This window comes from Stegodyphus dumicola, chromosome 8 (genome assembly GCF_044657685.1).
Source record: "Stegodyphus dumicola isolate Sdum_Otavi_A_Nest chromosome 8, ASM4465768v1".
Taxonomy (NCBI): domain Eukaryota; kingdom Metazoa; phylum Arthropoda; class Arachnida; order Araneae; family Eresidae; genus Stegodyphus; species Stegodyphus dumicola.
The window spans coordinates 136,559,917-136,578,546 of NC_140775.1; the positions used below are offsets into that span (position 1 = coordinate 136,559,917).

Sequence of the window (18,630 nt, forward strand, 5' to 3'; positions counted from 1 at the left end):
GGCACTACAAAAAAATTGAAAACTTATTGAATAAAATCATGTACACTGGGGGGGAGGGGTGAAGGACAGTTCTATATTTCCCGTTCTACTGGGCCAATTGACGAAATTCAAATTGCGTTTTTCACGTCTTGAAAGTGCAACTTAGGATATAGATTAGATTTTTATATAGCATTGTTCTAACATAGGTATTTTGACACAAAATGCAACTTTTTCTGAAATAGCATACCAATTTTTTCCATATTTTGATTCTACGATTCAAATTATGCCTAAATATTAAATTTTGTAAAATCTGGTGCGAATTTACAACGTGGCTCATTTTTTTTCAGTTTATGCCAAGACGTGGTGTATTTAATTATGGCAAGGGGAGGGATGCCTTCATGTAGGACTTTCTAAGGGAAACTGACTCGTATACACGTTACACATGGGGAAAACCAATGGTTGTGCCAAGAATAATTTACTTAGTGAACTATATAATATATGGCAACCTATTTTCTTTTCCCTTCCATTGTGCAGGAGCAGAAAAAAAAAGTCTATTTGTTCCTATCTTTTTTACATTGTGCAAGAGCAGAAAAAAGGTAACTACTTTCAAATAATTTTAACAAAGTATGTAAACCACATTTGATGTTATTATCGCTTTCAACAAATATGCCAAATTTCAAAATGCTCCAGTATATAAATTCACATATATCTTCGGAAATTTTGAACAAAACACTGCAATTTTTTACAGGTAGGTTTAGAAAAACATCTACTTTAAGACAATGGTAAAAATTGTTTAGGTTATAATCCAAATTTTTTTCGAAAAATTTATAAAAATTATTTAAAATACAAATTTTAAAGCAAATCAGAATAAATGGGCGAGTTTTATTTGAAATGAACCTAAATTTCGAAATGTGAAAGGAAGAATGAAATAAGTTTAATAAAAGATAAATATATATCAAATTAATTTATCATTATTGAGGAGCTAAAATTTCAAAAGCTAATTTTTTAAAAACTACCTGTGGGATTTTTGAGAAACTTAGCAGTTTGGCATAAGTTGAATCGTAGAATCAAAATATAGGAAAAAGATTGGCCTGTCATTCCAGAAAAGGTCTGATTTTGTCTCAAAATACCTATATTAGAACAATGCTATATATCAATCTAATATATAACCTAAATTGTGCTTTTGAGACATGAAACACGCAATTTGAATTTCGTCAATCAGCCGAGTAAAATGGGAGATATAGAAGTGTCCCTTTTTTTATCGCATTATACATACAGGTGTTAAAAAGTTTACATTATTGCTTAAAAATATGCTGTGTTTGTTAAGTTTGTCATCTGCAGAGCCAATTATAAAACATATGTGACAGAGGCAATCACAACTACATTTTTCTCACAGGTGACAACTAAATGAAGGTAAATTTTGCATATTTAAATTATCAATAAATACATTTGAAGATAATTTTGCTTTGCATTAATAATAATAGATTTAATTCATAAAGGGCATCATCTATACTGATTACTAAAAACAATGAAATGGGCCTAATCTCCTACAATAAAATTTGGTGTTACTGATCAGTTGCTAGTATAAATGCTAAGAAAAAAGCATTATGAGGACCTAGCATACTTTTCTTGCAATTTTACTTGGTGGAATGGTATGTGACAAAATTCATTTACCTGTTGTATTGTACAATGTTGAAGGAAACAGCTAGAAAAGATATTCACATTTTCTTTTGTTGGTACTGTACTTGTTAACGACCCTAATTCCAATCCATCTTTGCCTTCTGCCTTTAACCCTTTGACGCACGGTGGTCGCGCCCTGAAACCACCAATTTTTTAATATTTTTCTCCTCTTCCTTCCGAAATTTTTGAGTGAAAATCAATTGATTACTGATCTTTTACCTCTAAATAACACAAAATGACTGCAGAATCATACATGTTTTAGGTCTTAGTACTTCAAATCGGATGCCTTTTAGCGTTCGTTTTCAATGAGACAAAATAACTTCCTTTTATTAATATAAACAAATTTAAATTTCAAAAGTTATTCATCGCACATCATGATTTTTATCATAAACAATAAAAAACAGCAATAGTTAAACTGATTACATAAAAAAAAACCCTCTATATGTATGGCATTTGCTTTGTGGTTTCAGGGTGCGACCACTGCACCATTAGAGCATTGTGTCACAATGCTCATAATTCTCTAGAGGCTCGGTGGTCGCGCCTTGAAACCACTGCTCTTCACAATGGTGTTTGCTTGCTTCTCAAATTGGAATGTTTATTTTTACCCTGATATAGATAAGGGGTTTTGAAACCACAGAGTTATTTTATTACTAAACAATACATGCACCTGCCCAGTAAAAAGGTCTTTCTTTTCCAGAGACTTTTCTCTGACCTCAACACACTTGCTCCCCAAGTTATAGTATTGTGTTTTTATAAATTATTTCACATGGTTTAAATTTAACGTAAATATACTTTGCTATAATTAAAAATAGAAATTGCGTAAAGTTTTATTTAAATTTAAAATATTTTCTGAATATTTTGGGACAAAATACGAATAAAATAAGTATGAATGAAAACGAATGATCCATACCAAAGCCAAAAAGACCAAACCCCCTCCATTAACATCAAAAAACCACAAATTTCATGTGCCAGATGAAAAAAAACTAAATAACAGTGAAATTTAGATCCAGTCAGTGTACATTTTGTTGCACAAGAAAAAAACCTCATAGAAGATACATGTGCGAAACGTGCAATGTGGGTCTATGAATGTACCAAAAAGACAAAATATGCTTTGAACAGTGTCACAAAAAATATTTGTTCTCTGAAATTTAAAAAACACTGAGTCTTTTTTTTTAATCCTTATTTTACTGAGTTTTTTAATCCATTTAGCCAAACGTCCTTATTATGTAGGTACTTTATTTTCACTGCTATAGAAAAATTGCATAAATGTTTATTTTTTAATTTTTCCTGTCGATTTACTTTATAAAATAATGTAAAAAAATTATACATTATGCAATTCCTACATACATTTTTTTTTAATTCGTAAATTTCGTCATTTATTGGAAAAGCGCATGGAGAAAGGTAAGTTCCCCCCCTCCCACTACCTAGGTAAGTTTCAAAGTCCTAGACGCGCGGTGGTTTCACAGTGCGACCACCACCCACAGAACAATGGGCAAGAGTAGATTTTTTTAAATTCATATATTATTTGTCTCTAGGATCATAATAATCATTTTCTACAGTTTTTAGTTAAAAAAAATTAAAAAATAATATCATGCGCGTCAAAGGGTTAAGGAATTTATGTTTTAGTTCTTGTTTCATCAACAGATGGTGTTAGTAGCTTAACTCCTGTCCAGTCTTTCTTATCTTATCTAATCACTATATCTTATCTCGTTCATTTAGGATTTTGCAGCTGAGGATGATGGTTTGGTAAAACCATCAAAACTAGTCCTGTGAAAATTTGAAAACATGACTGATTTGATAACTGTTTGACTTCTAAATTAATTCTACAACATTTTTGTGTACATGAATTGATCAGTGTGACAAATGATACAAGGTTATTAAAAATAAATCAAGTATCAAATGAAGTCTTAAAGTATTCCAAATAAAAAAATAAATAATAATAATAAAAGTACTGCATAAAATGATGCACAAATATTTTCAGTTTTAGGCATAACAGCATACAAAGGATGTGACATTTTCAGAATGATTTTGAGGCTGCTTGATTAATGTTAAAAATGGAAATACTTATTATTTAAATATTCTATCTGATGCTCTTTCTCCCAGACCATATGTCTTCACCATACTTCTCACTGTATAAGAGCTTGTAAAATTTATAGGCATATGGCCGTTTAATCTTCTTTTAATTACATTCTGCAGCCCATCAGCTAGTGTAGGTTAGCATTTAGAAAGAGCTCTTTTCAACATGTCCAAAGCAAAGTAATGTGCAGGTGAAATGACAAAGGGACTTTGCAAGATTATGTTGATCCACTTTGCAGATTTATAAAGGACTTTGCAGATCTATAATTAGAAAAGATTCTATAGTTTTCTTATTATAGAAAAATGTGAACTGGTACGTTTCTATACAATTATTTAAAGGTCATGTTCGCATATGGCACACATGAAGCCATAAATCTTGTATGGGTGGTGAAAATTATCTAATTAAGTGTTTTAGTTACTGTATGATTTAAGGATGATTCTAATGACATAACTAATATACTTGATATTTCTAAACTGACATACGATAGCAGCAATGTATCAAAATGGAAAGGGAGAGCATATGCACCATAGTATTTCACTTATTTTAAGATATAAAAGGTATTTTCTACAGTAATAATAATAAGATGCCATTAAAGATCTGAAGTACTTGATTGGCTATATCAGCATTCAGACTGCAAAATGTATGGAGCTGTTTTTGAGTATCACTTAAAAATTTCCAACAATCATAAGAAATTTTTATTACCAAGAATACACATTTACTTACAAAAACTGGTAAAAAATGATGAAAATGATACATAGAGACGTTCATATATAACAAATGCTGGCAGTTTAAATTCTAAATAAGAACTATTTTGAAGGGGAATTACTTGAAATTTTAGTCATGTATAAAGCTTTTATGTTTGTAAAGACCAATAAAAAATGCAATAGATGTACATTATATATATAATGCAAAATGATTTTAACCAAATGAAATCCTCCTTTGAAATAGATCTCAGAAAATGATAATTCTAAAATAACACAACATATATAAAATTTAAATTTAATATTCAATTTTCCTCTTTTTCCTCTTTTTCATCTTTCCATTTTTCCACATTTGAAATGCAAACATTTTTTGTACAGTTATTAATTTTATATATGCCCACAAGATGATCAGCAACCTCATTCATGGTATCTCGGAGGGAAACGATAATAAACTGCGTATTTCTGGTTCTTTCCTAAAAGGATGAAAATAGTAATAAGAATTACACAATTATTATGTACAAAATTAAAAACATTTTATGACAGAATTAAGGAAAGTAAATTACCTTGAGAAAATAACTGACAATTCTAACATTTCGCTTATCCAATGCAGCATCAATTTCATCCATAACATAAAATGGTGTAGGCTTATAATAATGTAGGGCAAAAACCAAAGACAAAGAGCTCAAAGTTTTCTCACCGCCTGACAAATTCTTCATGATTTTCCAAGATTTGCCTCGAGGCTTCACACTAGGAGATAACATTACATGAAAAACAATAAGTACACATTGATATTTTAGTTTAAATAAACATTAATTTTTTAAAGTTGCAAAATTAATTCTTCAAATTATGCATTCAGTTACATTTAATTTTGCTAATTTTAATGAATAACAGCTAAACAAATAGGTAGAGAAACACACCTTTTTCATGACCTTTTCAGTTCTTTGAAGCAAAATTACTGATATGCATCTTAGAATATCACAAGGAATAAGTTACATAGTATGAAACTAAATATATAAAGCAAATTTCTGTTTTCAGTAAAATATTTCATAGAATTTAAATGGGGCATGGACAAATCAAATTTGTTCAAAAATATATATCTCAAATTAAGGAATAAATTGCTTATTTCCATGAAACTCAATGTTCAGTTTTACAAATTCTCCCTAAAAAAAATTTATTAGCTTTAAAATAAATTAATACATAGCCTACAAAATTTTCATGCCTATTTTTTCCTAAGCATGATGTCATGATTTACTGGAGGACAAGGAAAATATAAATATATAAAGCATATATAAATATAAATATATAATATAAATATATAAAGCATATATAAATATAAATATATAATCTTAAATATATAAAGTAAAAACAATTAAATGCTTAACATATACAAGAACACCTTATGATATTCTAAGATGCATATCAGTAATTTTGCTTCAAAGAACTGAAAAGGGCATGAAAAAGGTGCGTTTCTCTACCTATTTGTTATTAAACTTAAATTATCATACTACTTATATGCTCTGGGAGAAAAATAAAATAAAAAAATTTTTTTTAAATTATATTTATTATAAATACAAAAATACACAGTATTAAATTAACATATGAACTATGCTCAAAGAGAAAATGTTAGCAAATGGTAATTGACAATGAAAGAAAACTTATTATTCATTACCCAGATTTAGTAACTGTTTCAAAAGCTGGAATTATATTACTGAAGAATTAGTCAAAATGTTCATTAATTAAACAATTTCTTATTTTTGATTTTAAAACATTTAAATCAGAAAATGCAGATTCAACCAAATAACACAATGAAAATGACATATAGTAAATCTTTATTAATATAATCTCAAGGGATTGAGAAATAAAGAGGGGATTGTTAACTGGGGATACAAATTTTAATTTTGAAGTAGTTTTTCCTATGCATTAACCATTTACAAGATAAAGTTACTTGAGTACTACAATATATTATATATGTCATCATAGAAAACACCACAGTACTACATTAATTAGTGTAACGTAACTTGAAAAAATGCACCCACAAATACCTGGTAACTTCATGGCCAACTGTACCTCTGTAAAACTAGTGGTCATTAGCAAAACATTTTAAAGTGTCTAAGGTGTGCAACATTTCCTGGTTGGCGGATGGAGTGATATAGTTCTCACTTTCTTCTAATAACATTTCTCTCACTTCAAACATAACTATGTGCTCTACCATGCCACTTATCATCTCTTATTCGCAGGGTATGAGTTATTAAAAGATTGTAAAAAGGTTCTTTAGTTTAGACATCACATGAGGCATACTTTCCTACCACTTTGTCAAATTCATGCAATTGGTTGTTTGCTCTTCCTTTACTGACTTTATCTGCTTTACTACAAATCACTAATGATGAAATTGAATGTATCTTTCAAAATCAGTACAGCCAACCAGCGGAACAACTGAAATCGATAATGTCTAAATTTTTTGCAATCTTGTTTGCTTTTGACTGAATTATAGGTCTACTTAAAGGGTACACTGGAAGCTCGAATATAACCGAACCATTTTGGAAGTCAAGTTTCAGCATCTCCGTACTTAGCACCGTGAAGTAGCTTATATATGTTTTCAGACTAGACGCAGCAGCACAAAAAATTTTTTCACACGCTTTAAGTATTGTGGATAAGGCAGGTTTGGCAATTCCATACTTTTTGACAATGACACTTTTCTTCAATACACCACAGTCTACTACCTCTAGAATTTATAATTTTCTTTTCAGATCCATGCCTGTTTCCTTCCTCTTTGTCACGAATTACTCTCTAATCGTTTGGAATTTAACATTAACAACGTTTGGAATTGTCACATCCTGAAAGGTACCAGAGTGTCATCTACAGATCTGTTGAACAAGTGTGCTGCTAGAACTTTCAGAGCATAGACAATTTTACCTGATTAATTCAGAATTATTCAAGATTTAGCATTACACATACTAGCTTAGAATAAAAAACATATGAATACTATATTCCATTTATTGTCTGAAGCTAACTGTTGATGTAATGATTGCGACTATCGAGCATTTTATTCATGTTGGCTATGTTTTATAGAACACAGTGTATTCTGTGAGGTTTTCAATGAAAGGGGATGGAACACTTTTAATGCATCTCTAGCAGAGAAACAACAGAAAAGAAATATCAACAACTTGGAAAATTTGAGTTAGATTATGCAATGATACAATAGACTAAAATACAGTTCATAATTCATGCTAACCAAAATTCATATTAATTGATAAAAATTGCCATAAAATCATATCATTACAAGGACTGAAATTTGTTCACATTAACCAAATGTTTGCCTTAAGCGAGTTTGTGTTAAGTGGACTTTACTGTTGTGAAAATTATTTTGATTATTTAACAGATGGCGCTAGCATTGTGTGTTAAACACAACATGCCTTTTTGACTTTCCAGAAACTCTCCACCGGCAGCTCTGTGGATAGATAGATAAATACTTTACACACTAGTTGATTAGAAACACTTGGGTTCCTATTAAAAGACTCGATTTTTCGATTGTGAAAGTATATAGATCTTGTTTGATCAATACAACACTGAACCACTGAATGCTTTAATCAGGGTTCGTATACATTTCTGCACATGGAAATTATGTACTTTTAAGGACTATTAATGAAAAAAAATAAGGACCTATCAGCAAATAGGAGCTGAATAAATTCAATTAAAATTCAATCAACTTATGTCTGAACTCAATTTTTGTAATAACCCTCTAAGAATAAAATAGATCCATAAGTAGGATGCATTCTTATTAAACATAATTTAATAAACATAACTATAAAACAAATTTGAGGATAAAATCCACTTTATAAAATTTATCAGGTAGCATTAAATATTTTACATGTATAATAGTTGGATATAGTTTGAAATAAGTAAAAGTTTGAAAGAAGATTAGGGACATTTTATTTACGTTTTACTTAACAGTTAGCTTTATGTTGGTTTTTTCTTTTATGTCTCGTTTTGCCACGTACTTTAGTCTAGAGGTTTAGTAAATAGCAGGTAGATTTTATGTCAAATGGCATAGGTTAAAATGAGAAATAAAATCATAATCAGCATGATTCGTAACAGAAGACTGGTTTGCCAGTGCTGCTGCTTGCCTAGAGAGAGATCTGTTGATTAGAACAAACCTGAAAGCCTGATGTACTAGTTTTGAGGTTGGCAACTTTTAAAAGTTAGTTGTGCTCCATCTATCTGATACAGTTAGTGTTATATGTTATAGCTTCATGTAGAGTTCCTAGCATTGTAACCTAGTTAATATATTTTAAGGTTCCAATAAGCCACTAATGTACTAGAGGTGATAAGTTGTTTTGTAGTATTTTTAAGTCTCACTAGATGCAAAGAATAAGTTCTACATTAATTTTTACGTTTTTGTGCTGTATCTTGTGACCACTATAAGGATTAATGAAAGGCAAGAACTTGCTTTAATATGCAGAGATAACTTTTAAAGGTAAGCAGTTAGTTACAAAGAATTAAATTAGATAGCTAAATGCCCTTAATCGTTATAGATTTACATGACCACCATGATTTATTAAATTTTATTTATTTTTTAAAAAACATTTGATGAAAAAAGCACTGTTAAAATCACAATCTAATAACATTTCACAGTTTAAAATGCATGTAATTTTAAACTGTCAGTTTTAAATAAATGTCATAACATTGATTCTTAAACGTTATTAGGGTAAGTCCATGTTTTGTAGCAACAACACATAACAAAATATTTATGTGTCTTTTTAATTTGAAGCCTTTCCAGACATTTTGGCTTAATTTATATCAATTTTCTTCTCTTTAAACATCTTTCCTAACAATTAAAAATCTGTTTCAATACACAAACCAATGTTCCCACTAGTTTCTGTGTGCTTTATCTCCTAACTTGCCAGTCTCTTAACAGTGTATGTAACGATGATTTACTTGATCTGATAAAAGTTAGTCTAAAACCTCTTATAGATATGAAGCAAATTATCGCTATGTCTGAACGTAACTACAAAGTCACATAAAGGTTTAAAAAAACCTTTTATTTAAAAAGAACTTAGAACATACAGGCATGTTCCTATGTTGACAAAATAAACTATGGCTTGTGGTGATGCAATTAAACAAGAAGAGTCAAATTCAAACTAATAATGTCGACTAGTAGTCAAAGACTACACAATTTAATTTTCATATAAGTAATAGTATAAGCTCAGTAACTCTATCATCATAACAAATTCAAATGTTAGCAGTGATTAAGCAAAGATGAATAATTACAAATTATCAGAGCTGGCAGAAACTAATGCAACATCCAAGTGGAGGGCAAAAACACTCCATCTTTCAGTTCCAAAACCTCAACTTAAAAACTATCTGATTTTCATGATGGTGAGGAAAAGGAAAGAGGATCTTATAGTAAAGGCTAAAATTATAAACTGGTTAATTTGCATAATAATAATTGTACATATCATCGAAGAATAATTTTCTTCCTCTTTATGCATTCAGTTTCTTTCTACAATTCGATTTCTCTTCACTTCAGAATTTTTGGAATTAATTAAAGATTTCTGTTATTCTAAAAAACCAAATGCATTTAGAATGTAAACAAAAAGCTGATAAATATGAAATGATGCTGTAAGGGCTGGTTTCAGGACCGATGAGGCAGAATTTTTAGAATTTAGTCACACATCGAGCAACAAAATCTAGAATTGGCAAAACTGTTAGAATTTAGGATCCAAGAAGATTGCATCAGGTGGGAAAATGCCTTATGTCAGCCCTGTGTATGATCCATTGAGACATATAAGGTGAATCTATTAAATTGTCAGTTTTCAATTTCTTTATTAATAGAAAAATTCTTTTTTATAAATGCCTGTCCATGCAAAAGGACTAGAAACATTTTTGATATTTTCCATACTGTGTCTAGTGAAAAGTTGAGAAAATAAAGAGAAGATAAACATGTTAAGAAATAAACTTCTAGTATCACAAGTACAACATTCAAACATTATGTTTTCATTATCCTTCCAAAAATTCCCCAAAATGTAAGAAATTCATCACAAATTTTCTGTAAAATACAACCATTATGTGTTAATACAATGAAGACATTTTCATTTTGTCAATTTTTTCTGGAGCCTTCTAGAATTGTGGGTCTGTAAATCTTGCCTTCAAATCCTTCTAAACTTTCCAAGTTGCAATATGCAAAATCCCAAAGAAAAATTAGTCTTACCAATTCTGCAACAGAAAAACGGCTAGAATTTTTTTTTTTTTTTGGGGGGGGGTGAGTGGAAAAAGCGTAAAATTAATTTTATAAAATTCTTACCATGAAAAAATTAAAAGGAAGAAATTTTTAATTAATTATACAGCTATTTTGCTTTTGCTATGAATTGTTCTGTAAACTGTGCTTTATAGCATTTATTACCTTTCTTATTTTTCAGATTAAAAATACTATATAATAAGTTGCCAAAATGGAAAGTAATGCCACTTTATAATGTGAAAGCAAAAGAAAATAAAAATGTTTTATTTTAATGTTATTCCTTAAATGTAATTTAAATATATTACCATTATTTTAGTTAAATTTATCAATGTTATAATGTCCCTCCTCCCCCCCACCAAAAAAAGAAGTTGGAAAATTCCCAGATCTCTGCATTAAAAATTAATCTTGTAATCGCCAAAAATATTGATAAGTCACCAAATTTAGAGCCATGTAATAAAAGAATTCACATCCCCAAAAGCAGAAAGCTGTTTAAATGCCCTTCATTATAAAAAAATGAAATAATTTTGAAATGCTTATGTTTGACTCTTTGCTTAGAAACTCCAGCATCTCATCCTTTACATTAGAAATAGGAACAAATTAAAACCCATGGACTCATTCAAAAAATAATCATATTTGTCTGTGTATTGTCAAAAGTATTCTTCCATAATGGTAATTCACTCAAAACAGCAGTCGTAAAAACACGACAGAAATTTCAGATGATTAAAATTAAGGACCTTCTGCCGATTTTGGCTGAAATTAAAGAACAAAAATCGATTAAAAGAAAAACCTAAGGACTTTTAACCAGGCAGAAGGCGCGCACCCAACACTGACATTGGAGATCGTGCGGGGTGACAGCGTCACCCCAAGCAGTTTCATTAGGAAAATGTGTTATATATTTTATAGAAATCATTTGATTATAAACAATAATTGCAATATTTTATTTAGAAACTATACTTCTTTACTTAAAAAACTTGTTTCAATATTTAAGAAAAAAAAATCCATTCAAAATAAGTATATACCTAATCAAGAGTCAGAAGCTAACATACACTTCTGGCAAACATAGGAAGAATGAATTTTACATGAAAAATTATCACATATTTTGCAAGAAATTGTAGTTTTATTGTCTTTGGATCTTGGACACGTAGCACGTCGGCCTTTGTCGAGTTTTGGTTTCTTTGATGGGCGTTCTTCTGATACACTAGAAGTCGCATTATCAATGCTTTCACGAACCACTTTAGGAAACACTGACATATTTTTTGTAATCTCTATGTAAGGCGCTGTATAAGAGATATAGCCAAATTTTTTAGGAATTTTCTACTATTTCCATATTGTAAGGGAGGGGTCTTTGTTGGGAATAAAGCAACTCGGGTATTTATTGCAGTGAAGTTCAACACAGTAAAAGACGACAATCGGCCATCTGTTGGCTTTTCGAGATGTCGAATATAATGATAACATTTCATCAACTTTATCTACACCACCTTTTGTTGCATTATGAAAGTAAATTATTTCTGGTTTCTTCGTATCATCACTTTTATCAATGGCATCATCGCAATGCATTGTAGATAACAAAACTACACAGTTTGATTTTTTAGGCACATACAATACTATTGTCGCGTTCTTTTAGAACCCAAATATAGATAAATAACCGTTCCTAGTTTTTGTTTGGACGAACTTGGTGGGAATTTCAGCCTTGTTTCTGTTCAGGGTTCCTACAATAGTTAACTTCTTTGACAAAAGTTCTTTTGCTAGAGGATAACTCGTATACGAATTATCCATTGTTACATTTCTGCCCAAACAAAGGGGTGCACAGGCGTTTTGTAATTTTAAATGAAGAATTTTCAAATCTAAAGTGACCTTCCGACTGTTGTCTTGCGTATATCTCGATGTTATAGCTGCAGAAAGTTCTTGAATCTACTAAGGCAAATATTTTGATTCCATACTTCGATGGGTTGCTGGGTATATATTGACAAAGGAACACCACCCTCGAAATTTCTCTAATTTTTCTTTGATAGTAACATATTTACCAATAAGGTATATCTTTTGGCAATTTTCATTGAAATCGGTAAAAAATTCTCTCGCAGACGCCAGTTTGTCCAATTTTTTCCAAGCTTCACGATTGGTCACATTGTCTAACCGTAAACACCTAAGAAGAAATTTAAATCCTTTATATGACATTGTGTTCCGTAAAATTGCAATGCCTGTTTCAATTTTCAGTAGCCCACAAATCTTGCGTATTTTTATGTGACGATTTATGCAAGCCGTACAGATGTAAAAGCCCCAAAGTGCTCTAATTTCCACATCGTTTGTCGTAATATTTTTCCAATATAAATATTTGTACACTCTACAATGGATTGTATCATTTTAGCATTGAAAAACAATTCTCAACTTTCTAGAAGCTCCTTTATATTGCGTGCAGTTTCTTTTAATCCTGCTAAATGAGTTATTATAATTTGAGACCTTTTTCACTTTTTGATTTGGTTTTCCATTCCACCAAACTCTTATTTTTGCTAATAAAAATGCTTTTTACTAAATCAGGATTTCCGTCGTCTTCATCATTCTGCTCAAATTCTCTTTCGCTGTTGTGAGAACTGTATATTTCTTTATCAGATTCATTTTTACTATCTTGATCAATTTCTCCTTCAGAAGACTCAACTTCATCTAACACAGTTCTCAAACATTCCATCTCTTTTTCATGTTCGGTAAATTTACGTTTGTAAACCATTATCTATCAAATAATCCAACAGAACCACAACAGCAACACTCGAGAGCACAAAGCTAAACTTCTACTAATGAAAAATTTCGAAGCAGTAACGGTCGCACGGGGTGACTCAGTCACCCCATTCCCTCATGGATTCCAAGAAACGATTGCTTCTCTCGCAGAAAAGAAAAACAAGCAAAAATAACAATACACATTCCAAGGGGATTGTCAAACAGGAGGATACTAAAAGGATGATTCATTAAAATGAAATATTTCCGGTTAGGATTGTTGATTTTTGACGCATGGGGTGACTCTGAGCCCCGCGCGACTTCTCCCGGGTTAAGGACCGCACGAACTCTGTTTAATCAATGATTTTTCAGATTAAAAATACTAATGTACATATTAAACTTTACATTTTAATAATATATTTATCAGAATTATGTATTTACAAATATGTTACACTGGACTTAAGTCTCAGTAATTTTGAGCATTAATTACTCTTGATTCTAATTCTGCTGATATTCTGCCACATATTAAGATTAAAAGGGGAATTATTTCTGTCATTATAAGAGATTTGTTTCAATAAACAGTAACCTTAGCGATTTACAATGGGTTGCATTTAAAACTTAAAGAAGGGGGGAGGGGAAGAAAGAAAAAAAAGAAAAAAGAAGAAGGAGAAGAAAGAAATCAATTTTGACTTTATGGTGCATATGCAGACACATCACAGAAATCAGCTTAACAAGGGTAGGCAGCAGAGTTTGCACATCTGTTTAAGTTTCAACTTAAAAAGCTAATTTAAAATTATTTTCATTTCAAATATCTTGCATCAATTCATTTTAAATGCATGCCAAATATCAGAGTTGAAATTATAAATACACACTGTAAATGTACTAAATATATACTGCAATAAGTGTACACTGTATAATGTATATTAAATAACAGGAAATATTAATTTTACTTGACCCTATTATGAACTAAACAAATTTCTTAAAAGCAGAATTCAACTCAGAATTTTCTTGCAATTTTTGGAAGTCTGTGTATGCTAGATTCAAGTCCAAGTGAATGTCATCGTCCTTCATTTCTCTAATAACAGCATTATAATCTGTATCACGTTATCTTCAGTTCTGCCCATAATGCAGCTAAGCAAAAATTACAAGATAATTTGTAGTTACAAATCCATCATAACATGCAAACCTTTCTTACCTAGGCATCTTTCACTATATGGTAGAAATGAAGAACAGTATTTTAGTCTCAAAAGCAAAAGTACAACTGACACAAAGAACTGGTGACTTTTTTAGAATACTTTTCATAATAAAGAACAAAAGTAAAATTTGCCACAATATTTCCAAAGATGGAATAATTGAGAAACTACTAGTATCAAATATATCCTCCTATTTTACAATGCTCTTACATTTATTTTTTAAATGGGAACTGAAGATGAATTGGCACTAACCTTCAGCTCATTCACTTAGTAGTATAGATGACTAATTGTTTCCACATCTAATGATATATATAGCAAGATCGATATGGCGATTTTAAATATATTTCTCATACAGGTTTTGAATGTTGACTTTAAATTTTTGCAATAAAATCTTACATCTCAGCTTATACTTAGAAATATATACCAAGTGTAACATTTTGGAAAGTGCTTGATTAAGTTAAGTTGAAGTTTGATTTTATGATAGATTTCCTAGGCATATATAGATCATCTTATATGTGAGTATATGCAATATACTGAACACTTTTGTCTGAAGATCTACCAAACTAAGGAGGGGAAGGAAAAGAAGATCTAGATCGATAATGTTACTGTAAAAAATCCGAAATATCTTATGTATACTAAACATATTGTTAATCGATATAAAAAATGCAACAATAAAAATCTGAATGCTGGACCTTAAAATATAATAAAATAAATACACAACAATACATACCTAAATAATATGCCATTTTCAAAAGGTTCAAAAGGATCTATAAGTTCCAATTCTGCACCTCCTCCAAACGTTAACATCTGGTAAATCTCTTTTAACTTTTTTGCAATAGCAGTAAATCCTGACATAAATTCAGCTAAACGTCTTTTACTCAGTTCATCAGATCGCATTTTTTGAAGATTTTTTTCTTGCGTTATTTCATCCACTTCTTTCTGTTTCTCATTAAAAACTTTTTCCTAAAATTATACGTATAAAATGCAATAATTGCATTGATCAGATGTACACTTGTTATGAGAATAAAATTTTACATTTCTGTTCATAACATATTTTTAAGAAAACAAAATTTGTTTATAATGTATGCAAAAGTTTCAGAAAATTTAACTCCAGAGAACATAATTTTTAACTACAGATGGTTCTTAGAAGAAAACAGTTTCAGAAAGAAAAATTAAATTAATTGAAATTAATGCTATATGTTGTTCCTAGTTTTAATAAATAAAACTTAATCGCTTTCCTTATATTCAGATTTATATCTCACAAACTTCTTTCCTCAAGTTCATATTTTATTAAAATATAAAGTGTATTTATAATTTTTTTTATTAATAAAAAGTCTTAAATATATTATAGTACATAATAAGCAGTATCCCATCAGAGAAGTAACAAACAATCCAATGAGCTAAAACGTAGACACTGAAACATGCAAAAATTATATCGGGTTTTAAAGAAAGCTTCCCTCCACTGCAAATATTGTCAGAGCAAACAGTTTGCATTGGTGTGTTTAATCATATTTTGTCATACATTTTTTGGCATTTGAAAGAAAGAGACTTACTTTAGAATATTGTATTGTGAAATATGTAAAAAAATTCTCATTAAGTACAAGGTGTCTGAAACAGAACTATCACACTAGCAGATTAGAACCATCATTTACATCCAGTTCTGTTGCAAAAAGTCAGCTACAGAATGCCATCAAATCATGTGTACAGCTTTAGGTACTACTGTTGTATCATATGACACTGTGAAGGTTTGGTACCAAAAGTTCAAAAACAAGGACTATGCATTCAAGAAGCAGAGCGCTCTGGCCAGCCTACTGATGTTAATGAGGCCAATCTGTGAGAATTTGTGGAAGAAGGTCAGTATGCAACCACTCAAGAGCTCTGCTAAGGAATTCAACAGTGCCACATCCGTTACATGCACTATGCATTGCATAAACTTGATGTACAAATTGAATCGCTGGGTACCGCATGAGCTGGCTCAAGCAGATAAGGACAGATATGTTTGGGCCTGCACTAATCTGCTCAATTATCAATGCAAGGATAAAATCCTGGACTGGTTTGTCACTTGTGATGAAAAGTGTATTTACTTCAACAACACAAGCTGAAAAAGGGTTTGGTTTGCAACCTGTGAGCCTGTCGGCAGCATCACAAAGCACAACAAACTACTAACAAAAAGATCATGTTTTGTACCTAGTATGATTGCTGTAGTATTATCCACAAAGAGTATCTCAAAAAAAGATGAAACCCTCAACAGTAAGGTGTGCAGCAATATGCTAGTCAGTGTTGACCCTGCTACCAAGGAAAAACATTGAACTGAGTTCCAGCACAAAAAAGGTAATGTTCCATCAAGCGAATGCAAGACCACATGTGTCTTCATTCACCGGCTGGACTTGTACAGGCTTGAATGGGACATTTTGCCACACCCACCACAATGCCCCAATGTTGCTCCTTCGAACTTCTACCTTTTTTCACACTGCAGCCACATCTTGCTGGTGCTATCTTCCATTCTGCACAGAACGTCCGAAAAAAGGCTGATGTATTTTTGGACTTGTGGCCACCAAGTTTCTGGGCCAAAAGCTTTGGAAAACTACAAAAATGTTGGCAGAAAATCATAGATTTGTGTGGTGATTACTAGCTACATTAAAGGTACTGCTTTCTTTTTTTTCCTAACTTTATTAAGAATGTTTTTGGCAGAAAACTTTCATTACAACCAGATATAAATATTGTTGTAAATTTCCTAGAATATTTAAATCTTTTCTTGATTGTATTGTTGTAAAACTGTGTACTGTTTTACTTAATTATTTATTTGTTGCTTTCAGGATGATAATTTTAGATTTTATTTTGTGCTTAATCAAATTGATTGCCATTATTTTGCGTAACAATTTATTATTTTGTGTGTTTAGCAACTATTCCTCATATTAATTGTAGATCTTCCAATTATAGTGTTGTAACAAGTGTATATTTTCCTTGTTTGTCTGAAATGGTTACTTAAAGGAGACACTGATGAATGCATAGCTTGCAATAATATAGTGTCATACATATATGTGTACAACAAGCAGATACAGATTAGCAAAAGGACATCTGCCAAACCATGAGGCATTGTAAAAATATGCAAGGAAACCAATGCCGTCAAAATTGATGAAAAATGTCTCCTTTAACAATACACAACTTAATAACTTTAATGCAAATGAAGCTAGGACCAAAATTTCATGATCAGAATTTATGAAATAGGAAATAACAACAGAAGTACAGAAAAGAAATACCTTAACTTTATATTCATTTATGGCTGATAAATTAGGCGTCATACTTTCCATTTGAAGTTTCACTAATTCTATATCAGATGTTAAAGTTTTAACAGATAGTTTGGCAGCATCTTTCCGTGTAAGCTCAGGAAATTCAGCTTGCTCTTCTTCAATCTCATTCAGTTTCAGCTTTTGTAACTAATAAACAGAAATGCAAATACTTTCAAATTTGATTATGCAGTTAAATTTAAAATGTAATCATGCAAATAATCTCATGCAAGAAATATATTATAAGACAATGAAAATCAGAAATTACTTTATGAAATAATAAAAAGATTTTGCTAATGAACATACTTCTTTGCATATAGTATAACTAAAATAGACTCCTAATTAACTAGTGATAGATTAATCAAGCTCCATTTAAAACAGTTAAGTTTGTTTATTGTGGGAAGATGGAAAATGATCATCAATTATCACAGTAAAACAAAACTATTCATAAAAAATATGAAAAAGAAATGAAAAATAAATAGAAGGCTGTAATATTTGGGTTTGGTTTGGTTTATTTAATTATGGCAAAGCACACTAGGGCTATCTGCCTAAGGGGAAGGATGCCTTCGTGGAGAACTTTTTAAGGGTAACTGGCTCGTATACACGTTACACATGGGGAAAACCACGAAAACGCCCATGCAGCCAGCCTGTTCACAGGATTCGAACCTGGGACCGAACTACCAGTGTTCAGTGACTTTACCGCTCGGCCACTGGTGGGCTATAATATTTGGGAATTTTATCTGAAATATATAAATATTATTAACTTATCCAT

The 18,630-nt window shown here is 30.8% G+C and overlaps 1 protein-coding gene across 2 annotated transcripts in view; it reads right to left on the reverse strand.

Annotated features, from left to right (window-relative positions):
- Window positions 1-4,408: 4,408 nt before the first annotated feature.
- Window positions 4,409-18,630, reverse strand: part of LOC118203882 (structural maintenance of chromosomes protein 4-like) — a 233,953-nt gene continuing 219,731 nt past the window's right edge. For both annotated transcript variants that reach the window (XM_085822460.1, XM_085822461.1), the window contains exons 24-27: window positions 17,832-18,008; window positions 15,302-15,534; window positions 5,001-5,184; window positions 4,409-4,910 (exon numbers count right to left, since the gene is read on the reverse strand). In XM_085822460.1, coding sequence (XP_085678586.1) covers window positions 4,743-4,910; window positions 5,001-5,184; window positions 15,302-15,534; window positions 17,832-18,008 — 762 coding nt within the window. In that variant the 3' untranslated portion in view covers window positions 4,409-4,742. The remainder of the gene's footprint in view (window positions 4,911-5,000; window positions 5,185-15,301; window positions 15,535-17,831; window positions 18,009-18,630) is intronic.